Source organism: Cygnus olor, chromosome 27 (assembly GCF_009769625.2).
Source record: "Cygnus olor isolate bCygOlo1 chromosome 27, bCygOlo1.pri.v2, whole genome shotgun sequence".
Classification (NCBI taxonomy): Eukaryota; Metazoa; Chordata; class Aves; order Anseriformes; family Anatidae; genus Cygnus; species Cygnus olor.
The window spans coordinates 406,756-430,606 of NC_049195.1; the positions used below are offsets into that span (position 1 = coordinate 406,756).

At 44.5% G+C, this 23,851-nt stretch overlaps 2 protein-coding genes and 1 long non-coding RNA gene across 8 annotated transcripts in view; all 3 read right to left on the reverse strand.

Moving 5' to 3' along the window:
- Positions 1-2,551, reverse strand: part of SLC23A2 (solute carrier family 23 member 2) — a 58,198-nt gene extending 55,647 nt beyond the window's left edge. For 2 of the 3 annotated variants that reach the window (XM_040538326.1, XM_040538327.1), the window contains exon 1: positions 1,501-1,576. The gene's annotated coding sequence lies outside the window, so the exon portion shown is untranslated. Of the gene's footprint in view, positions 1-1,500; positions 1,577-2,407 lie in introns of those variants that run through there. The other variant, XM_040538324.1, reaches the window with a different exon arrangement.
- Positions 2,552-9,232: 6,681 nt separating this feature from the next.
- Positions 9,233-13,664, reverse strand: LOC121060487. Its single transcript, XR_005814826.1, has 2 exons — positions 12,048-13,664; positions 9,233-9,361 (listed from the first exon to the last, which is right to left on the reverse strand). It is a non-coding gene; the product is annotated as an uncharacterized LOC121060487 (long non-coding RNA).
- Positions 13,665-16,746: 3,082 nt separating this feature from the next.
- On the reverse strand, positions 16,747-22,071 carry TMEM230 (transmembrane protein 230). Of its 4 annotated transcripts, none has more exons than XM_040538333.1 (4): positions 21,923-22,071; positions 19,520-19,647; positions 18,965-19,087; positions 16,747-18,045 (listed from the first exon to the last, which is right to left on the reverse strand). In XM_040538333.1, exons 2-4 carry the CDS (start codon positions 19,613-19,615, stop codon positions 17,905-17,907), a joined length of 360 nt encoding a protein of 119 aa, XP_040394267.1. In that variant the 5' UTR covers positions 19,616-19,647; positions 21,923-22,071; the 3' UTR covers positions 16,747-17,904. The 4 variants fall into 4 exon arrangements, with proteins under 4 accessions (XP_040394267.1, XP_040394268.1, XP_040394269.1 ...); XM_040538334.1 differs by having other exon boundaries at positions 21,934-22,070; XM_040538335.1 differs by having other exon boundaries at positions 21,756-21,988.
- Positions 22,072-23,851: the final 1,780 nt, after the last annotated feature.

Genomic DNA, 23,851 nt, shown 5'->3' on the forward strand with positions numbered 1-23,851 from the left:
GCACCACAGGGTCATGGCACAGCTGGCAGCACACAGCCCGTGATGGATGAAGGCTGCTTAAATTGGCGCTGTCACCAGAGAAAACATTCATCAACCTGCAGCTCAAATTATTCCATTTGAAAGCCGCTTTTCCTTTAGATTTGTTTCCCTACTGAAGACGCAGAACAGACATTCACAGAGCCTAATTTCCATCTAGCTCTCTTTATATCTAACTCAACGTGAGGGCCTGATGCCTTGAGAAAACACGCACTGAATCTAAGCCTAGCTAGAAGTAGGGTTTAGAGACAAGTGACAGATTGGGATGGATTTTAAACCATACGAACTTGGTTTCTTAAGGAACAGCAGGAACCCAACCGGCCCAAGAGAATCGAAGCCCTTAGCCCCTTCCTTTATCCCCAGGGCTCTGACAAGACATTTTCAACTCTAATTTGCATCTCTCCTGAAGCCAAAGGCTTGTTTAAATCCATGATAAAAATCTCAGGGCTTGTTTAACCTCATTGCCAGCCTACGGTTGAATTTCTTCCAGTGCAGCTCTAGGTTAATACTGCTCTAATTTCAAGTTGTCTGGATCATGACTTAAAGCTAGGAGTAGGGTTGCAAGAGCTCATCAACTACTAATCCAATTGTTCTACATTTCCCAAGGATTATTTTCCAGTTTACTAATCTGAGCTACTTGCTGCAATAATCCTTTACCTATAATGAAATCACCAGGCAGATCAAGGTGTGCAGCCTGAGTCTCACTCTGGCAACGTGCAGCACATCAGCAGCTAACTGCTCAAGTATTTGTTCTGCTTCTCCGCTAGGTTTTACAGCTTGCATCAAACTCCAGGTGCCAGTAAAACCACTATCCAAACCAGCTCATTTTTTAAGCTTAAACTGGGTAATTTAAAGCACACTCAAGAATGGCAACGCCATGCTGCAATCTCAGAAGAGAGGATACACAAGCATATTAAACTCCCCATGAAAACTGAGCATTTTGTATTTTTATTTTAGCTGGTCAAGTTCAACACCGAGCCTAGTGTTTACCTGGCACTGAACTCATACTAACAGGTATGAGCAAGCAATAAGATGGTAATAATTATCATGTAAGGTCTTTACCTTGTCTTAAATACATCTGGGGATTTCTCTTTCCTGCCAGAATTTTCTATGGGCTCTGCTGGAAGCTCTCTGCCAGGATCAGCCCCACGTCATCATTCACCTACAGGGCAGTCTGGGATATGTGAAGAGCAGACCCCAAGCTGTGTTAAGTATCTGTCTTCTGTATCTACAAAATGACAACGATGGCTTCAAAATGAAGGGACAAGAATGAAAGTGTATACGAGTCTCTACCTACACGCTCATCTTTTATGAAAAAGCAAAACCTGCCAGCGACAGAAATGCACAATACAGATATTTATAAATTATCAGTTAATTAATGAAACCTAATCAGAGGCTTTCAACAAGCTTTGTTTGGGCATTTTTCCGTATTGCCTACATCACTTGGTTCTGCCAAAAACATACCTTAAAACAAAAGAAAACTGCACGATGCTGAACAGGGCTCACAAGTCAAAAGCAACAAATAGAAATACATACTGCCAGGATCTGCACGGGGAAAAAATAAAAATAAAATAAAAAGAAGAACAACACACACAGCCCCCAAATAAATTAAAAGAATAATAATAATAAAAAAAAACTCAAAGTATATCACGAGAACGGGATCAGACAAGAGAGCCCACCCCTTCAGGATCAGGGGAGAATTAACCTGCATTTCTTTACCCCGTTTACGAGCCGCCGGCTCTACCACACGTTATGTTTTAAATAGAAGAAATTTCCACATGCGACGACCGCCGAGGAATGGCGAAGGCAGCCCCGAGCCCCCAGCCGTGCGCCCGCCCGGCGGGCAGGTGGCTCCCGCCGCAGGTGCCCACCTCAGGCGCTCGCCGCCCCCTCGCAGCCGCGGCCGCCCAGGCCGTGCCACCAGGTAGGGGCCCCTCCGCCCCGGCCCCGCACGGGCTGGAGGCAGGGAACGCAGCCAGGGAGAATATGGAGGGGCTGAACGCAGAAAAGGAAGGACGGAGGAGAGGGGGGCGCGGATGGCACGGGAGGGGGCAGGAGCTGCCAGGCCAAGGTGAACCGCAGCCCGGCAACATGGTGGAGGCTGCCGGGAAGCCCCTCGCCGGCAGGAGGGAAGAGGCGAGCCTCGGCAGGGCGGCGGGAGAGCGGGTGAAGCCCGCGGAGAGGATGCGAGGGGATGTTATGGCAGCCCTCCGGCAGGCGACCGGGATGGAGGTGACAGCGGACGGCAGGCGAGAGCGCTGACCACGGCGCGGCTGAGGGGAAGGCGCCATGGGGGAGGCGCCCGCGGGGCTGCTCCCTCGGGCCGGCCGGCAGCGCCTTGCCCGCGGGAGGAGGAGGAGGACGGGCTCACCTGCCATAGCTGACGGCAATGGCGCTGACGGCTGCTGCGGCGGCTCCGCCGGACCCCGCTCCGCTCGGTCGGCAGCGGCGAGTGCGGCGGGGCCGGGGCCGCCCCGACAGGCAGAGCACGGGGCGGGCCGGGCCCCGCTCCGCCCCCGACAAGATGGCGCCGGGCGCTCCTCTGCCGTCCTCCCCTGAGGGCCCGGCTGCTGGGGCGGCTCAGGGGCGGCGAGGCAGCGGCCGGCACGGGAGGGCCGGGCCGGGCCGGGCCGCGGCATGAGGTGGGCTCCCGACCCCGCAACGAGGCGAGACGGGGCTCACCGGGGCGCATCGCTAGGGCTGGGGGGGCAGGAGGAGGAGGGGGGGGGGGGTGTCTCTCCCGAGCGCCCAGGAAAATGGCGCTCGTGTGGTGTCAGTGCAGGCTGCAGTTAGCCCTGGCCTTTGGGGTGAGGGGAGGGATTAATTCAAATGAAATAATAATAATCCAACTTTTATAACAGGAGAATTAAGAGAAGGCAGCCAAGGAAGTGGAGACCCCCAAAATAAGATGCCTCCACCACACACATATATCTGTCTTTTCTCAGATTTTTCAGAATTTTCAGCCTGGGGAGAGATGGGACATGTCAGACGTGCAGCAGATTGAACCCCAGTGCAGAGAGCTGGGTGTTTCAGCCCCATGGCAGACACCTGCTGCTTCGATACCCCACATCAGAAGAGATGGATGCTTCCTCTCTGAGCTACTTGGCAAAATTTGAAATTCCTAATTGATTTTGATAACGGTAACTTGCTTTAATGTGGGTTTTGCCATTTCAAGTATGTGCAGTTCTCAGATGTGTTGAGATCAAACTGACTCACCAATCCTTTTGCCTCTTGCTGCCTTTCTGGGAAGCAACAGCCAAGCCACCGCCTCCGATAATTCCTACTTTTTCTCCTACAACAAAATTATGCTTCAAACGGCAGAGTGCAAATCTACCGTAGGTGTCCTTGAGATAATATCGACTGATGCTGAGCTTTCTCCATAACCAGCCCAATTTGTTATTTGATTAAGGTGGCTCATAGCTGTAACAGAAACCCAAATCGATAGGAAGGCCTCTGCTCCCCAGACCAGTGACACTAATTGTAATCCATTGCATCATTTCACCCAGACCTGCAGTTCTTTGTTGATCTTTCAGGTCTTTCCCTTAATAGTTGCTGTTTGCAGATTTCAGCTGCTCAGAGTGTTTACTGAGTATTTGCTCACCAGCTGTCTGACCCCTTCCATCCACTGCCCATATAAAGAGGGTTTCATCGGATCCTACTAAAACCTAGGAGCTTATTTTAAGACCATAGATTCTACAAGGCCTCTGGAGTGTTTGTGCTTCTTATACTTGTGCATCGTTTGGTTCCACATTCACTGAGGTCCTCTGCTTGTTAAGCTTCTAAAAGGCTTTCAAATGAACCATATGGAAAACTATATTGGACACAGTCTCAATGCACCTTTTCGGCTGTATATGCTCTTGATTATGGATATCGATCCCTTAGCATTACTTAGTGCCTGGCTTTAACCCAAACATATACATATATTTAATGTAGCTTTTAAATGTTAATAGCCTTTGTTTGTTAGGGCAGAGGAGCTTGCAGCTGTGATATAAGGGACATTTTAGTAATGCAAGATTGATTGAGATTGCAGCAGTTTCACTCTTGACAGAAGTTTATACTGGAAGATGGATTGTATGTATCCAGTGATTCAGTCTCCCTCTGAGGACTTCCTGTGTTCGGAAATCATTGGCAGAGCCACAGCCCTATAATTTTTTAATCTGGATTCACAAATAAATGTTCTAATTTTGCCAACCTGGCACCCCTCAGTTGAAGATGGCAGAGTGAAATATAGGTAAGCTGGCAAGAGAAGTGCAAGTGGCAAGTTCACATACACGCATGAGTCAGACAAATTTAACCGATAAACAGACCTCATGGTCACAATAATTCCAAGGACAAGCAAGGGAAAGATGATAAAGGTGAATTTAGTGTTCAAAAAAAATTGAGTTTGACACAATTAGACCCCCTGGAACCATGGGCTCAAACCTAGCAAAGCATTTTCAGGCTTTTGTTCCTATGAAATAGACAAATTACCTTCCAGGTGGCTTTCTGTGTCGTCAAATATCAGAAAATAGCCAGTTGGTCAGGGACCCAGAGCCCACTTTATGTGATCACACTGCCCTGCATTATTTTGCAGGGATTATTAGCATATATAATTTTTTGTTACAAAAATGGTCTTTATAAACAGTCACTTTCTACCTGAATGATTCACAGGACCATAAAGAGGTTGGAAGAATCAGAAATACAGGATATGCATATGCCTGTCCTTCATAACAACTGCGGGTTTAGAAGCTATCAAGGGAAATTAGTAGCCATTAATCATTTAGTGTGCAGACCTTTGAGACCTTAAAGAAGAAGCCTTCCCTTTGTAGTTCTCCTTTATATACTACACCTAATCTAGGAGATTATCTGAAGGGGTGAGAGGTAAGGTCCTCAGAGCTCACTTGGATTTACCTGAACAGGTGAGGTGTTGTTGCATCTAGACAGCTAGTCACCATAGAAGGCTTATGCCTGTTGTCCCAATTCAACCAGTTTAAAATACCTGTCTGTCTAAAATACATCTCCAGAATCCCTCCCTAACTGGCCTAAACCTTGTAAGTACTCCTAAAATGCTGAGTTTCCTCAGCTAAGACCAACAGTCCTGGACTCCCAGTTCCTCCCTCTGTTCTTTGTGCTAATTAGTCATTATGCTTGCTTTCATAATGCAGGATAAATATTATAGTATTAATGTAATCACAGTAGTAATGATTAGAGAGTACATGAGCAAATAGGTTTTTTTTTGTTGTTGTTGTTTGTTTGTTTGTCTTTTTTGTGATATTTGCCAGCTTGAATCACTGGAACATCTTGACGACAGCATGCAAGTAGGGACTTGATTTTGTGGTGAGGTTGTGCCCATGTGAAACTAGAAGTCTGCATAAGGGGAAACAGATGTGGGACAGTTGAGCCTTTAGGTTGAGCTGTGTGTCCTTCTCTGCAGCCAGAGAACACAATATTACTGCAATAGTCTGAGGTAACCTTTAATGAGTATGTTCCCCAAGCATGCCAGTTTTATTTTATTTGTTTCTTCATGGATCTGTAAAAATAAAATGGTAAGGACAGGACTACAGGTCAGGGTTTTCTTGATATGCAACAAGTGCGTTACTGGCATAAATTTAAATGCTGAAATCTTTTTGGCTGTCATCTCCTCTGTTTACTCAAAATTCCCAGTTTAAACCAAAATGTCACCTCAGTTTGGGCATGTGTCATTGATCTGAGTACAGGATCTCCAAAAAGAGAAAATCAAAACTTCACATCCAGTTATATCCAGAGATGATTGTTTTGGGTCTGGGATCCGTAGTCCATTTCCAATTCCCTATCTTGTTTTATGTTGTTAAAAAAAAAAAAAAAAAGTGATTTGCCTTGATCACGTTAACAATATTCTATGTGGATCCCACAGGTGGAATTCAGGAGTTTTTAACAACCCAGCATGGAACATCTATATCAATAATAGGAATGCCTTTTATGTGATTACAAAAAGTAAAAATGAACCCCCTGGTATTTTCATGGCTGCCTAAGAAGACAAAGGAGAAAGTACTCTAGGAAAGGTAGTTTGTTACTCACCAGCAGTGACATTTTTGCTTTTTCCTCCGGAATATGGAGTTAGGGGAAGAGAATACTGAACTGGGCGGACCCTGGGTCTATAAGGTAAAGAAGGGAAGAGTGAACAACCCTTCTTGAAAATGCTGTCTACCACCACCTAGTGGAAAATACCACTACAGGTTTCTTGACCTACATATATTTATGGTTGATCTTGTGTACAGTCGTGACTTAATTGCTGTGTGTTTCCCCCATAGTGCTATATGTAATTAGAGTTAGCACAAAACTATTTCTTTTGAGGAAGTATTTTAAAAACTGAACAACATACTTCCTGATCTGCCATCAGAGCTAAATCCTTAGTTTTGTCATCTGCAAAATGGAGGCAGTAAGACCCAGGAAGAGTTTTATGAGGTTTAATTAGTGCAGAGTGCTCTTAGGTCTTTTGGTCCAAGGATCTCAGACTACTTTGGTCCAAGTACTCAAATTACTGAGGCTTCAGTCAGCGATCCAAGAGGAAGATGTACTGCTGTGCTTGCTATATCGAAAGATAAATAGCACGGGTTGCAAAGTTGCAGTTGCCAGAATTCATGTAATAAATCAACAGGGGGAGAGAAGACAAAGTCTGCATAGCTGCAAAATTGTTGGATCCCTACTGTTCACATCGAGATGGTTTTGCCTCTGGTAACTTTTGGAGAGAGACCTTCCTTCGCCTTTGTATATGCAAAATATTTTGTAAATGGAGACCAGATTCTGGCAGCCAGTGGGATACAAACAACCAAGAAATCCTCCTGTGCTTCTGGCAATAGGGCTGATTAGACCATCATGGCCAAATAATATTCATTGAAACGTTGTCACTGAATGTGGGGAAGTGCAAGTAATAGGGAACATGCAGTAACACTGACTCAACTGGACAGCTTCAGATGAGAAGCTAATTTTCCTGATGCTATTACGTCTGGTACCTCAGGGGCTGCACCAAATAGTTAACAGGTAACTTGCTGACTCTGGTGTAAGGCCTGTATTTAGCAGAGGATGGAGGAGATAGGTTTAGCCACGTCTCAGAGTTCATTCCCAGTCCTCTTTTCACAAACAACTAGCCAAGGGAGAGTCTTTATATATTGGGAAGAATGGTAGCAGGAGCGGGCCAGGAAAGCAGCATGCATTTATCGTCCCTGTTCTCTTGTTTCTGCCAAGTTTTAGCTGCCAATACTGCTGAATTGCTGGAGCCTAATCTCCTGACCCTGAGATGTGGCAACAAAAGAAGGACTGCAAGAAGCCCGTGGCTGACAGCTCCTGACATTTTTGCTTTGCTGGTGCACATTCACACTGGTGTTTTGCTTGCAGCTACCCATCAGATGAAGCCTATGTCATTTGGAGAGATGGTGCCCAGGCAGGAGACAAGCTGAGTTTTGCCATCTTACATCAAGTTCATGAGTGACTGTTGTTCAAACCTGCAGCAGTAAATGGCAGCTTCTGTTGACAAATGTGTATGGGCAGGATCAGGCCAAAAAGGGACTTATTTCCACTTTGTTTCCAAAAGGGTATGGACATGGTGCTCTGTGAAAATCATTTGCAAGTCCATTAGAGGAATTTTGCAGCACAGAACAAAATAGGTTTCATTTGAGGCACTGTAACAGGTTGCCCAGAGAAGTTGTCAATGCCCCACCCCTGGAGGTGTTTGAGGCCAGGTTAGATGAGGCCCTGGGTGACCTGATCTAGTGGGCTGCATCCCTGCCTATGGCAGAGGGTTGGAACTAGATATCTTTGAGGTCCCTTCCAACCCGAGCCATTCTAGATTCTATGATTCATTAAGCCACCTCCACTGGGGGGTTCAAATGAAGGTCCTTTACTTTGCAAAGAACAGAAAGCAGCACTTGTGTGGTTGCTTACTTGTATCTCAGCAGAGAAGTGACAGCAGAGAGAGAATCCCTGTTTTAACTTTTTCATTGCCTGAACCCACTTGCAAACAATTTTGAAAGAACATCCACAGCATGTTCAGAGGAAGGATGGTCTTGGATGTTGTAATTGCTTTTATCCTCTATATGCCCATGACTCATTTAGTTCATCACATGAATGTACGGTTACAAAAACACAGCAATGTCAGGAATGGTAGAAAAATGATTGTTGCAAAATCTAGCTAGTAGCAAAAGACAAAATAAATGAGTGTGGTGCTGAGTCAAAGAGGGAAACAGACAGTACCACAACAAGCCCTCTAAAAGCTTCTGAAATGGAACTGTCCGAATCACGAATCATGCTGGGTAGATACTTCACGGGAATCGTCACTCACTTGGCTAGAAAAAGAAGAACTCCCTGAGGCAGGAGGGAGAACTGGGCCCAAACCAAAGCACAATGGGCAAACCAAGAGCTGGAAATTGTCTGTGGCAATACTTTTCAGTTCCTTCTTTCCCTGACAGCTGAACTAACAACTTGTCACAGGAGTGCAAACGAGGCAATTATAGCAAACCTGGATGCCACAGGGCTGGACAGGCTCACTATTTATAGTTCCCTGCTGACAGAGCTTTCCCACTGTGCCACTGCACACAGGTTAAGGTAAAGTCCATGCCTTGAAGGGCTTACAGTCAGTCCTTTTACAAAAATAGCAAAAAGAAAGACAAGCAACCCCTTTTATGAGAACCAAGACTCAGAGAGATGAAAGGATGCAAAGGAAATCCACAGCAGAGCCTGGAACAATGAACTCCAACTTCTCCCCAGCAAATTGCCCTTCCTTTAGTTAACTCCATCCTGCCTGAAGTCCTACCTCTCCATTACTCGTAAGTAGTGTCAGACTGATACAGTGTCATTGAAGGTGAGATTTTGCAAGTTCTGGGCTGTCTCCCCACTGTTAAATTATTTTCCCTACAGCAGATGTGGGAGAAGGGACGTGCACCCAGCCTACACTCCCTCCTATTTCAATGCTTCCCATCCTGTTGAAGGAAGGATGGGGAGCATTGGACCAGGACAGCATCCTGGTGTGCTGACCCTGCTGAAGGGATGTTAAATTCCCTGGAGAGGAGCAGGCTGTCAGCTTCAAGCATCCAGTGTCTCAGACTGCTGTGGATCTGAGTCAAAGACAGACAGTCTCCTTTGTTTCATGTGGAGGGTTAAAACACAAGCAGGTTGTAAGTTGAACTCTGCAGTATCTTCTCAGCAACTTGAAATGTGGTTACACAACAAAGAGAAACTTTTACAAATACTTTTTTTTATTATTATTATTTGTAGTTGGAGACCATCCGCTGGCCTACTTTTACACACACATTTGAACTGGCCACATTACAATCCTGCTGCTGTTCTTGTGCAAAAAAAAAATACACTTGACCTGCAGAATCAAATACAGAGAAAATAAGATACTTGTCTGGAAAAGAACCATCCAAAACAGTGCTGAAGAAGTCATGCTGCTACATGCACCGTTAGTATTGAGAGACAAGAAAAATGAATATTGAAGGATCTGGTAGACTTCTTCTAATGGTGTTAATGAAAATTAACTGGTAGAAAATGATACGGTGATGCTAATTAGTATTTGTATATTTAAGGACCTGAAAACTTTCACTTTTACACTGAATACACGTGTGTAAGAGTAAGAAATGATCCTTGCTGAGGTGAGACTGCAATATAAGGAGTGAGTTGAGCAGGCTAGAAATCCCTTGTCCAAACCTCTTACACAGTCTGTTATCAAATTGACCCCTCTCTCTAATTGACGTTAGTTGGTGTCAGCAAAGAATTTGGCCCAGTATTTCATGTCAGCTTTCTGCAAGATTTTCTAAACCCTGACTTCCTTTGCTGAATATAGCTTTTAGCTCAGAAGCTGATGCTGTTGTGTGCACAAAAACTCCCCTGGTAGCTGGCTTTTCATTGACTGGTTTGACCACTTACTTACATTAAAGATGATTGTCCTGGTTTCAGTTAGGACAGATTTAATTTTCCTCCTAGTAGCTGGTAGGGTGCTATGTTTTGGATTAGGATGAGAAGAGCGCTGATAACATGCTGATGTTTTAATTGTTGTAGAGCAGTGCTTGCACTAAGCCAAGGACTTTTCAGCTTCTCGCTCTGTCCTGCCAGCAGGCAGGCTGGGGGTGCAGCAAGAGCTGGGAGGGGACAGACCCAGGACAGCTGACCCAAACTGGCCAAAGGGGTATTCCATACCATCTGACGTCATGCTAAACAATATATAGGGGTAGCTAGCCGGGGTGGGGGGGCCGGCTGCTCGGGGATAGGCTGGGCATCGGTCAGCGGGTGGTGAGCAATCACATTGTGCATCACTTGTTTCATACACATTATTAGTAGTAGTACTATTATCATTATTATTATTATTATTATTTTCCTGTCTTAATAAACGGTCTTTATCTCAACTCACAGACTTCACTTTCCCGTTTCTCTCCCCCATCCCAGAGAGGGAGGGGGGAGGATGAGCGAACGGCTGTGTGGTGTTCAGCTGCTGGCCGGGTTAAACCACAACAATGATGCAACATGATATGACAAATGCAACCAAGCATTGGGATGCAGTGCAATGGAAATGCTGCATCCTTTTTGATGGGTCAGCAGGAGAGAGAGACGAGCTATTTGTCTTTGGTAACAGCACATGGAAAAGCACAGAGGTGAAAGCTGACCATATCTTTATGGCAGGGGGTGTGATACATTTGCACACACATCTCATGTTCCTTAAATTTCTATCAGCCTCTGTTAGTCAGACTTTGTAATATCCTACACAGAGTAGGCAATTATTACTATATGTATCTTCTGTCTTTCCCTCCTTCAAGAAGCATGTTAAACTGGGGGAAGAAGACCTGACTGCGGATGTGTTAACTTCCCACTATCGCATCAGCAAGACTTGTGTATACCATGCATTTCTCACTGACAAGCAAAGAAAGGCTGAAACCTTGCATGACAGGTTAACAGCATGATTTGCAGCAACAGCTTAAATAAATGGTTGCAGACATGAACAACTAGCAGACAGCTAATCCTTTAAAGACTTAAGAGCAGCTACTGCTGCAGTCCAAGTAAATATTTCAAAATAAAATTAATTAGTGGTGACTGGTGGATTTTATTCTTTGTTTTGCAAGCCCAGACTAAAATGGTGATTCCTCCACAGAACTTATGCTTTCAGTGCCAAACCCGCTATTTTGCAGAAATGGAGCCTTCTCAAAGACAATTCATTGCAATTTTGTTCCTTACTGTAATTGTAGCAGGCCTGGAAAAGTTATAGATGAGTCTTGTAGGACCATGTCACCTTCAGAAAGGCAAGTTCCAAGAGATGGAGGACAGCATCGTGGCTGTCCAACACAATACAATGTAAAGGAAGGAAATGTTTGCTTCCTGATTCTTGTCACGAGCAAGCTCTGTCCATGGCCACAAAAAAAGACCTCCTAATAATTGCCTTACTTCCAATTCAAAGAACTTTCCTAACACCTTCCTAGACACAGGTGAAAGCAGGAAGGCAAAGGCCTCAATAGAACGTGTACCCAACTAGCACAAAAGAAAGTTTGCCTGAGCCTGGAGAAGAAAAACAGTCCATCTACAGCAGCAAAAGGTCAATGAAATTATTTGAAATCAGTAATTTCTAATCCACAAGCTTTTTTTCAAAGACTTTTTTTTTCTTCTACCTTGACCCTTGGCTCTATCTCAGAACAAAACTCTCTTGGGAGGGAGGAATCTGTCATGGCCCACTGAACTGTCTGGACTATTTTTAGTTAAATCCAGCATTCCTAAAAATCTCAAGCTGCTTGTGTATTAAGGAAGGAAGAAGGAAGCCCTGACACACACTGACATTTCACTCGGTGAGCACGGAACATGGCGTGCCAGCTGCTTTGCAGCATGCAGGCATCACTGGGGCTGAATGCAGAGCTCTAGGAAAAAGAACAATTTTTGCCTGCAGTTTTCACCAGGTAGAGAAGGGTGAAAATGAGGGAAGGATTGCTGTCTTCCCTGAGCTGGAGGAGGCAAACCAAAGGGTTCTGCTAGCAGCTGGAAGGCTGGAGAGATCTGAGGGTTGGACAATTTGCACTTACCTGCTAAACTGACGAGCTGCAGCTCCAGAGCACAGCAATGAGAAAATTGCCCAGTGGAAAGGCAGAAGTCAGGGAGACTCAGAGGTGCTTTGCAGGTGGAGATCTTGCTGGGAGGAGCAGGACAAAGGAAGGGTAAAGAGAAAGATTAAGGAGCTAACGAGCTGTTTAGGGAAAGACAGAAGATGCAAGGAGTGGTTGTATGAATGGGCTGATGCTTTGGACTTTTAAGGACTAGACATGAGGGGGAGGAATGTGGAGAAACTCATTTAGACCTCAGCATAAGCGGAGTATAGCACAAATCTGATTAGAAAGGACAGAACTGTTGTGCCGAGTCATTTCTTCCTGCCCTGCAGGTTTTTACGTTGTTTTTTACGCTAAGCAAAATCCATATTGCTATAAAAGTAGCATCATAGCATGGAGCCTCTCCATGGCAAATGTTGCTGAATTTGGCTAACTGCAGTTGACAGAAAGAAAGCAGACCGCGACTGTAGGGTCTAATCTAAGTGTTCCTGTGTGATGGGTACCAGAAGAGCACTAGAGGTGCTGTTGTAGATTGCACTGTTTATTCAAACAAAACATTCATTTTATGGCTGTATTTATAGCGCATTGATTATATGCAGCATGCTCCAAGTGAGTCATCACATTCTCTCTCCCTCATTCTCTGCAGATGTTTCACACAATTTCTACTAAAATATTTTCAGGACTATGATCAGTTACAAACCTGCTGGCCATCCCAGCCTCCTTACAACCACCCCTCTCCACAGACAGTCCTCAGCCCTCAAGGGGTGATCATCGAGATGGATGACATCCAGCCAGGCCTCCAGGGTCAATTTATAAAAAGACGACATAAAATCACTGCTGAGAGAAGAGAAACAAGGTGTTGGAAACCCAAGATCCTGCTTGCTACACCACCACAAGATTAGTGATGGACCTTGCTCTTCTCCCTGTCCCATGAACTTCCATCAGAACAAACACATGGAGAACTTCAGAGAGAACAATCAACAATGATGCCAAGAAATATATATAGTACAAGGAAAGTTGCTGCGGAGAGTACTTACATCCCCCTTTCCCAGGATCTTCCCTGTAGAAAGCTCTCACAGGTTAGCTGCCACTGAATGTTGGTGGGTAAAGGTTTGGCAGTCATTTAGGTGCTAGGGTCCTTGTAGGGGAAGCATGGGACAAGAGGAATTAGCAGTCACCTCCTCACAACAGTGAGAAATATGATGCCTCCTTACTAGGCTCTTCATATGGACAGATGCAAAATCACTGCACCTGTAAGGAGCACGGCTTTGTTGGCTCCGCTAACCTTAAAACAAAGAAGAATTGGGAGAACAGCATAGTGTGATAAGCCCTTCACAGATGTGGTTTCACTTGGACTCAAGGCTCACATGCAATAATATCTCCAGGCTGGTGAACTGCCACACCACTGCCTTTATCACATCAAGCAATCTACAGAAACACCATTTCTCCCTCTTCGCTCAACCATTTATCAGAACCATTTGCACAAAGCTTTGGTTAATTCTGGCTTTTCCTATTGCTCCTTTCTACTGCTGAGTGTATCTCTATGCCTCCTATTTTTGCCTTGTGATACAAAGAGTCCCTTTCAAGCAGGGCCCCTGCACAACCTTGGAGGTGCAGTATTGGATCTGATGCTATAAACTCTCGCTGTCTCCCACTTCAGCCAGTGCATGAGTTGGCAGAGACTCTTATGATGTTTTTAGCAGCATCTTGAGGCGTGAAGCCTTTCCTGGAAGCCCACTGAAGTCCCTCAGCCTGTGCGTGGGCAGCAGGTTGACTCCTTAGCTCTATGCTTGAATGTCACTGCTTGGTACAAGTCTGTTGCCTTACTTTCCTTCTCACTGGGAACTGGCAGTGGGAGGTGTTAGAAAATCAACATTAATTATATATGGCGGTTTTGATCCAGGAGCTGTTGGTGGCCATCTCTCTCAGAGGCTGGCATTTGTACCGCCAACAGTGAGAAGGAGCCTACTGGAGAGGAGGGGAATGGGTCGTGTTCTGCCTCGGAAGGTGTATGTCATTAACAATGAGCCACTGCAAAAGAGGATTAGAGAAAGTCATTTTGGATTTAGCATGAGTGTTGAGGGCTCATAATTAATATCTGCAGCTACCCAGACTGTCTTCACTGCTACCTTGTTTGTTCCCCTCAATTTATTCACCTAGACATTTCAAACAGCTTGTCTGGTTAAGGGAAGTTTCCTCTGATGTGATTATGCTTGGGAACTTGTATTAGCTGTGCTCACTCCAGACACTTAAGTAAAATTCGTGAGATTGACCTAAAGGGAGTCTTTTCTTTTATAAATAATATGTTTGGCAGAATTTCTTTGGGACTGCTGGTAGCTCAGGCCTTCAGGGGACTCTAGAATCAAACAATCATATAAATACACCACACCACAGCAACAGAAAAACATCACTGAGGTTATAAATTCAGGCACTCATAAACTAGAGAAAAGCCTTAAATCTGGGTGCCTGTTCTTGCTACAGAGCTTCTGTGTATAATAATATCCCATCAAACTATATAAATGCCGACTATTTTTTCTGAGACAGCTGCCTCACCAAGTGCCCAGAATGGATGATGCTCAATAAAGGAAACAGCTATTTCAGTATTATCCCCATTCATCAGTGTTCAGCCTCTGCCTTATTTGTCGTTCAAGCTCTGCTCTAGAACCAAAAACTTCTTCACAGGCATTTTCCTACTACCCTCATCAGTCAGCTCTCCCGAAACCCACAACAGACAATTTTACAGAAGGGGAACTGAGGAGCACAGCCATTAACTGTGGGATTTGGCAGAGGCATCGAGCACACAGGGTGGAGGAAAGGATGCAGCTCCACGCTCGGGGAGCTGAGGCAAGCCAGCTGTGCAAATCATCCATGCAGGTCCATGGCATGGCTGGAGTAGAAGGAAAGACTGTAAAAGATCCTGTTGTAATGTATCAGCACTCAGGGACTAGAACAAGGAATGGGCAATGGCTACATTTAGAAGAAAAACTGTGATGCCTTTATGTAATACTTTAACAAAAGTAAGAGCTGACAGCCCTGATTATCCTCAAACCTACCCAAAGGAGTACCTACCACTGCCATAGAGGTATGGACCAGAAACAAATGCAACAGTAAAATTTTCCAAATTTTCCAAAATGTAAATTAGTTTATTTTCTAAGAAAAAATGAACACCAGGTATTAGCTACACTACAGCTAGACAATAGAAGATTGGACATAAAAGAAACTTGTACCCTTGAAAGCCACACTTAGAATACACCACGCAAACTCAAAGAATTAAGTAGCCTGGATCTACATTTGAGTAGTCAACACACCTTTTTTTCCCCAGAAATGGCCATTCTGACTTTCCAAATTAGATGCAAAACATCCCTGTAGAGAGGAAATTTTCCCGGTGTCCGTTCCTCATACAGACAGCCCTGTGAGCACCAGGGTAGAGACTGATCTTATTTATACACTGTGTTGTCTGAGGATGTTGTTTCTCTTTCAAAAAATAAATTGCCAACCCTCCAGAAATGTCAGTATGTTCTTCACCTGTCCCCTACATTTACTTATCCCTCTCAGTTGCCCCAGGCTTCTCAACTTTCTGCATCCTATCAGCCCTTGAAGGCATCTTCTCCCCCTACTCCTCTTTTTCCATCTCAACTCCCTGTCCCCTTTCCCCAAACCAAACAAACCCACATTCTTATCCCCTAATAGAGGCTGATTCATGGTTTTGCGTCAGCAGCGACTTTCCTGGCCAGACCCAGCTTTAATTGAGGCATTCCAGCTGCTGCCAAGCAGTGTGTGACATCTGGGAAGCTGGGCTGCCACCGGCCCAGGGGCTGGCTGCGTCAGGAACGTGAGACGGGTGATGGCCAGGGCCAGCATGACGCAGCAGAGCAAGAGAGAACACACGTAGTTGTTGCCTTCAGAGATGGAAAGGCAAAAAGGAGATCCCGAATTCAATCAGTTAGTCCTCAGAGTGCACCACTGGGGCACACACAAGCCAATTAATCAAGTCAAACAAGGGAACAGATGTAGGTTAAAAAAAGAAGAGCTTGGCTCAGGCTTTGAGTTTAATCTAGAACATTGGAGGAGGAATAGAAAAATGAGGAAGGAAAAAAGACAAAGTAGTTTTGCACTTTCAGAGCAAGAACATTTGTCCAAGAAAGTTTTCTGACCATCTCCAAGGACCTGCTGTGTATTTGTCCCTCTTCCTTTCAAATTTTCAGTCCACATGAGCTATGCCTGGCACAATTCTGGAGTATCAGTACCAGACTGCAAATCATATGTAGACACTACTACCTGTTACATAAAAGGACTGGATATTTGGACACTGACACCAAGCTATTAGAAGTTTGGGGTCTTTGCACATTCAAATACTGCACGAGAGGTTCAAAAAGCGAATCCTGGACTTCTGAAGCAGCACATAATCTTGTCACACCTAGGACACTCCGCATTGCTGCTCTAGAGAGGGTAATTCCAGGTTCCCAGCTCTGCCCCAAAGCAAGCCAAGGGTCCTGCAGAGCAGTTGGAGCTGTTTCAAAGCTGCTGGCTCATCAAAGTCTATTGCTGACTGTAACAACTACATCAGAAACTAGAAGCAGTAAGCAACAGCAGACTCAACTGAAGTATTAACCTCTTTGCCCAGGACCATTTTTAGCGCACACTGAGATCTGTGAATGCGAAAAAGATGAGCTTGTAATTTGTACACAGAATATAGTGAAGTTTATTCATGTAAAATACATATACTTGAGGCTTGCATTTCTACATCTTGTCACATACTTGTTCTTCAGGACACTTGGTTCAGTCCCACTTAAGGAGACAGTGAGTTTTTACTTTTGCATCAAGTACAGAGCTACCAATTGGTTTTCCCTGAATAAGGTATTACTGAAGCTAGCAAAACAATACAAACAATTTATTCAGTACAAACTATACAGATATTCTTTTCACTGGTTTAGGGAGTTAGTCACAATGCATCTAAACAAGGATAAAATGATCCCAAATATACATACAGATAGCTGGAATTCAGGTGTCTCCTATACCCACACCAGTCAAACCCAAGATGTTTGTTTTTAGATACTTGAATGCTGGCCCATATTCCAGTTCTTCTCCCTGTCTCTATTCAGTTTAAAATAAGCAAAATCCCACAACAGTCCTTCCTTTTAAAGGATGACAGTCTGATTTTGCCAAGAGTAGCAGTGGCATGGGAAACAGCTTGCTTCTGAAGAATGTGTTTGGTGAGTGCATAAGATTGGTCAGTCTAGCAAGGAGTTGTGCAGCAAATGCAGTTTGTATAAGTTATTTCATGCAAGTGCATTTTTCCCCTCTTGTACGCATATGATTTCCATTACTCAAGACAAGCATAAGACAAGTAAATTGGAAGCAGTTCTGATGGGCAGAGAGCAAAAGAGAGTTATGTGTGGTATTTGTCTGCAACTCTAAAACCAAGCATAGCAAAGATCTCTCAAAAAAATAAAATAAACTCAATGAAGCACTTAGAAAAACAAATATCTTTACTGCTGAAACTGTCTGGCACAACTATTTTTGGAAAATTGCTAGAATTGCCTTGCCCAAGAATAACTTCTTACAAGCAACCAGCATTATGTAACCAAGAGGAAAAATACGATAAACCACATGTTCTTCCCACCTAATGTTGCAATACTTTTGGTCAATTCCATGTTTAACCCCCTTGTCCCCCCAGCTGAAAAGCTTGCAGCACTTCAGCACCGAATTTTGAAAACCAGAAGTTGCATCACGTGACTGATACACTTCATTTACAATCTTAACAGCTCCCTCCAATATCCAGGGTAACTAGCAGCTCTTAACACTAACCTAATTATAACGTTGTCAGGAACATCATTCAGTCATCAAAATCTGGGATATCATCATAGGAATAGCCCCGGTAGCCTTTGGAAGCGTAATATGCAATGCGCAGGTGGTAGAAGCCTGGGAGAAATACAAGGATCCCGATGATGAGCACGGGGATAGCACGGTCCGTTCCCTGCGTCAGACAGAAAAGCCGTGTAAGTGCAGTAAGAGATCCATATCAAGGTCTTTTCTTTTTCTCAGGTCCTGCCTCACCAAGCAAACTACCACAATTATTCATCCCTAAGGCCTGTAAAATCCATCTCAAATCTCTCAGCTGTCTTCAGGCTGAGCTCTAATTCCTCTTCCTGGTCTGGGATCTGCTTGATGCTACAGGAAACCTCAACTGACCTTTTCCTTTAGGCTGGAGGGGTGGCTCCTCCTGACACTCATCACATGACAGAATTGCCAACCACAGGCTGAGTCCTGCATGCTTGGCTAAGAGCAAGCTCTCCTATCTGGGCCTGGACTGCTTCCGATATGGGCAAAATGCTGCTGTTTCCACAACGATCAGCAGCAGCTGCCAACTGTAAAGCAGTTCCATACTGCACAAGGTAAAAGGAGAAGTGTGTCATAGAGAAGCACAATGTCAACTGCAAGCATCAGATCTGCTTTCAATGGATCATAAAGGCAGAGAGGGGAGAAAAACAGTGCTGTGTTCTATATAGCAATCAGGTATCCCTTAGAGAAAGTGGGGGATCTTTACTAGAAGTGTGATGATCCCAGGATTTTTTCACCAACACAGCAAGCTGACCACTGCAATGATGTGGCATTAAAATGGAACTGTACCACCAGGTAGGACAGAAATTCATCCCTTCCCGGCAGATCTCCCCTCCAGCTATGGACCCACTCCCAAGTTGCTAACTAGAGATAAAGGGCTCTACTGCCGGAGGAGCAGGCCCGTCAGCAAACACCAGTGTGGCAGGAAGGGGGATTACTTTCTTGTTTACAGGTCTTTTCCTCTGAATTTCTGCACTGAACATGATAGTTCTGGCAGGCTTTGGGAGGGGCAAACAATACAGAACTTGTAACAGAAGTGTAATCAAACCACTTACACCTTTGCTGATGTACCCTGCCAAGAGGAGGGCTCCTATGATAATGAGAAAGGTCCCAATCATGAAGAGCACGACAGCAAGTGCAATTGCCTTGTAGGGAATTTTTGGTGGGCTCTTCTTGAACTGGATGGAAAAGGGAAAAAAAAAATTAAACAGCTTACCCCAGCACAGTTCTCTTCTAATCACGGCATAGATGACAGCAAACGAAACACTGCAGCAGCCCTGACACATGGCTCTATAACAGCCGCTCTGCAACGAACCCTGCCCATGCAGACCCTGTTGCCCAAGCTAGCATTTATACCCATTGCTCTGATTTTCATCTCCCTCCAAAGAAATGAATCTGACCCTACTAAACAAGAAATGTTGTTTCCAGTTGTGCTCTGTGAGCTTTCTAGAGGAGAAAGACTGAAGTGGTGGCTTGTGGATAGGTTTGTACCTTTCCGGTGGACACGAACAAAAAGCAGTCTCGCATGCATATGCAAAGCTATAGCAGCCCCCACTAGTAGCTTACAGTCAGAGCAGCAGTACAAAGAGGTTTTCTTCCCTACTTTTTACCTGCAGGTCAATATATCCGTCATCAGTACTGGAAAGCTTGGAATACTTGACTTTACTACTGGGAATGCCAGCAGACAGATTCATTCTTGATGACATCGTTACAATGATGCTTGGGAATCAGCTAGAACCTGGAAAACAAAAACAGCAAAAAAAAATATCAGAGCAAACTGGATGATAGAGTCAGATGTGGATTATGTTTCCTAAGACAAGCACAGGAGCGTTAAGCCTCTACTAACCAAAAAAAATCCTTGTTCACTTTCATGAATTAAATCTTTTAAAATAAAATTTTGTATTTAAACCTAAAATAAAAGGCATAAATATAGCTGCAGACAAGTTTGGATTTGTCGATATTTGAAAACAAAATCAAATTACGAAGAATGTGTTTAAAACCCGATAGAAGTTCCAGAATAATATGCCCTGTATAAGCCAGGTCTCATCTGCAAGATCACACTTCCAGCATCCACCTATTTCTAAACAGGGCCACTATTAAATACACCCAAACCAAAACTAAACAAAGCAGCTTTTCAACCAGCTAGATATTTTGCAATAAATCCATTTTGCAAAAAAACACTGGAAAATAGAATGAAATGGAGCTGTCATCCCTAAGATGGTTTGAGTCATGACTCAGTAGGAGCATGACAAGGGGATGGGGTGGTTAGCAGATGAGGCAACCAAAAAAGAGCAGGGAGCTAAAAAGCATAGGTCACTTGTCTATCTAGCTGCAAGGGAGGAAGTATTCAGGGTTGAACTTTATTTAGCTACACAGAGCCATACCCTGCAATTTCACTACGCAGTGAAGCCTAGCCCTGTGGTTTTGCTGCCAGCAGTGACAGTCCTGGGTGATCAGAACAGGGAGACGGGCAGAGCCAGCTTTCTTCTGTGCCTTGGAGCCTGTCTTCTCATAAACTGAAGCCTGGATCTGGCCTGCCAACACATCCCTGATGCACTGCAGAGCCATTTAACAGAGGCTGACAGCTCCCAGCTGCTGGTTTCCCCTATACAGGACCTATACATTAGGCACCTGCTCACCCACAGCCTTGAACCTGCACTGAATTCCCAAAGAGGCAGAATATACATTTCCTGCACTGCCTTCAACAACTTTTTTTTTTTTTAATTTCTAGAAAAGCTTGAATTAAAAAAAAAAAAGCATATATCCCAACTGCTCCTACAGGAAGGGATAAAAATGCGCTTTCTGTAATGGTATTTGACAGCTAAGGTAATAGCAACTCCTCAAAATATTTAGCCTCCATTTGAACTGAAATTCTTTGTCTCCCTCACATTAATAACAATATCTCCTTTTTCATCTCTGCTCACTACATGTTGGCACATTCCCTTGCCATCAGGTTTGTTTCTCTTTCAGTAAATTTGACTTCTATAAAACATCCAACACCTTCCGATCTTAAATCCCCCTCAGCTATACCTTCAACTTGAACTTTTTTGCTTTTTCTATAGGAAAAACACATTTCTAACCCTATAGGTAGTAGGGGTATCACCCACCTACTGGGTGGTAACACACACCCTCAGCTTCTTTACACATCTTATTTTTACTTTTTTTTTCCCCTAAGATCATTGTGCTAAAATGCCCCCCAAAGCCTCCCACATACCCATGGGGTCGAAGTGCAGAAAGGGAAGAAGACAAGAAATCAGCACATCCAAAACCTGTCAGATTTCCTGACTCTGTTCCTTTTTGCCCCCAAGTTCTGTGGGGCTGTTTACTGCCTGTCACATTATTTACCAGGCTATTCCTAGTGGCTTCCCAGCAATAATTTTCAGTTTATGCCTGTGTAAATCATTCCAGCCCTTTGCATTTCCTTTCTAACCAAGCAGAGGCTATGAAGCACAAAGCACTGCCTCGGACCTCATGTTTAAGGGCTGCTTTCAAGTCCACTGAGCTTTGCTCTCCTTGCGCTCAAGAACAGCAGAGGATCAGAAACAAGTTCACTGCTGTGCTCTTTAAGAGGCAAACAAATGGGGAGGCGTGCTTGCCATCCAAGCCCTCTAATAACGCTGCGTTACAGCTGTGCTTCATACGCAGCAGGAACCAGCACTGCCTGGGGCAGGACTTCCAGGGTAAGCAAAGGTTCAAAGGGGAGCATGCAAATAAAAGCAGTCGTGGCACTTCAGGCCAAAATCCTGTTTATCCTTTTCATAGCAGTGATACGAATTTCTACCCTCTACACCCGGGAGTAAGGAAGGAAGGGGGATGTCATTTCCTGCCCCATTTGGGAGCTCAAACCTCAGTGCTGGTGTGAGAAACCCATCTGATCCCCTCCCGCGGAGGCAAAATGGTTTCTCTGCCGCCGAGCAGGAAGTTCACGACATGTCTGACAACGCCCCGAGAACTGCACGCTGTGCCGTGAGCGGCGTTAGAGCTTTGGAAGGTTAACACAAGCCAAGAGTTACCGACAACTCACGCTGCTGGTCAAACCCATCACTCCTGCTGCCGCTTCTCCTCCGCGCTCCAGCCGCAGGCCAACCCAGGAAGTTTATTCTGTGCCTGTCGTTTCCTTCCAGGTTATGGCAGCGGCCGCTCGCTGGCTCAGCTCCACTGAGTTATTTTGAGCCTTGCGCTCAGGACTGGCAGCCGAAATTAGAGCTGTGGGGCAGGTTGGCATGGACGGGCATTTTGGTCACCCTGGTCATGCAAGACCCATGGAGCACCAAGCTGACCTGTCTGCGCTTCAAAGCTTTGGGGCTGCGTTTGTGACTGGTTTATGAAGCAGCTCGTTCTTATACACATTGCTCCTACATATGCTTTAAAATGTTGATTTTCTAAAGGAAGCTCAGGACATAAACTTGTCTGCAGGGAGAGCACACCCCTCCATCACAGCTATGCATATGTAACGGAAAAAGTATAGCTAGAAAAGTATTTTCACAGAGTCATAGAATATCCCGAGTTGGAAGGGACCCACAAGGATCACTGAGTCCAACTCCTGGCACCACACAGGTCTACCCCAAAATTCAGACCATATGACTAAGAGCACAGTCCAAACACTTCTTAAACTCCGACAGGCTTGGTGCAGTGACTCCTTCCCTGGGGAGCCTGTTCCAGTGAGCGACAACCCTCTCAGAGAAGAACCTCTTCCTGATATCGAGCCTAAACCTCCCCTGTCGCAGCCCGACACCATTCCCTCAGGTACTATCGCTGGGCACTAAAGAGAACACCTATTTTGAACACCTGGAACTGTATTAATACAGATAAATCACAGCTGGGAATTTACTTAATCCAATTGCTCCAAAAAAAAAAAAAAAAAGGAATTTGCAGAAATTAGCATTGTTCCAATTCCTGTAAATCAATAAGATATGCACTGGATTTAGTGCCTGGAACACCAGATCTGAAGTTTCAAAGACCACCCCCTGTTTGTTCTATAAATTAGACTTTCTTGCCATGGAGAAAGGTATAAGCTTCAAAGTTTACCTCCTCAAACATGGGGAAGCAGCATTTTACCACACCTCTCCATTTTTTAATTTTTATTTTTAAAGATGGAGCAGCTGTTGTTTCTTCAGTATTTGGGTACAGCAATGGCAAAGTAAATATTCAGCTAATGTAAGGATTTAACCAGAGAGCAAATCATACACAAATCATACACAAGAGCATAGATACTGATGCTAAAAGACATTTCCTATTACAAGAAACTACTCAACTTAGTTGTTCCAGTTGCAAAAATAAGCAATTAAACCACAACTTATTTTTAGGTTCATGGGTAAAACAGCAGTTCAGTAATCCCCACTACAGCAGGAGGTTGCACAAAAATGGATATGCTTCACTAGCACAGCTTTAAGCATCAGTAAAACACAGAATCCTTCCTGACTATTTCAACACAACAGATCTTTCATTCTTTGCTGAAGTACTTAGCTACTTGCTGCACTTGTGGGTACCACAGTGGCAATCCATCTGGGAAGCATTACATTTGAGGTAAAATAGCCTCCTAATTCTGAGGTATCCAATGTTGTTCTGGACAACTCAACTGCTGCTGAGAAGTTTTAGGACAGCTGGGTTAGATCTTGCTTTCAGGTGTGTTCTTAAAGGTACTGAATTCACCAACAACCTCAAAATTCAAGAGAATAAATGGTGTATGCTCTGGAGATATGAGATAAAGTTCAAGACAAAAAAAAGTCGTGCAGTGATCTACATGCAGAAGAAAACTGCAATGAAATATTTTCTAAGAAAGAATTGCTGCTATCAATGAAGTAAAAAGGGCAGGGAGCATTAAAAAATCCTGTTCCCAGGCTTTGAGCAGGCACTAGTTTCAATCACGAAAGCGCTCATCATTCTGACACAGCAGAATCTGTTTCTTAATCAGTACTGCCACCTTGTGAAGTTCTGCTAAA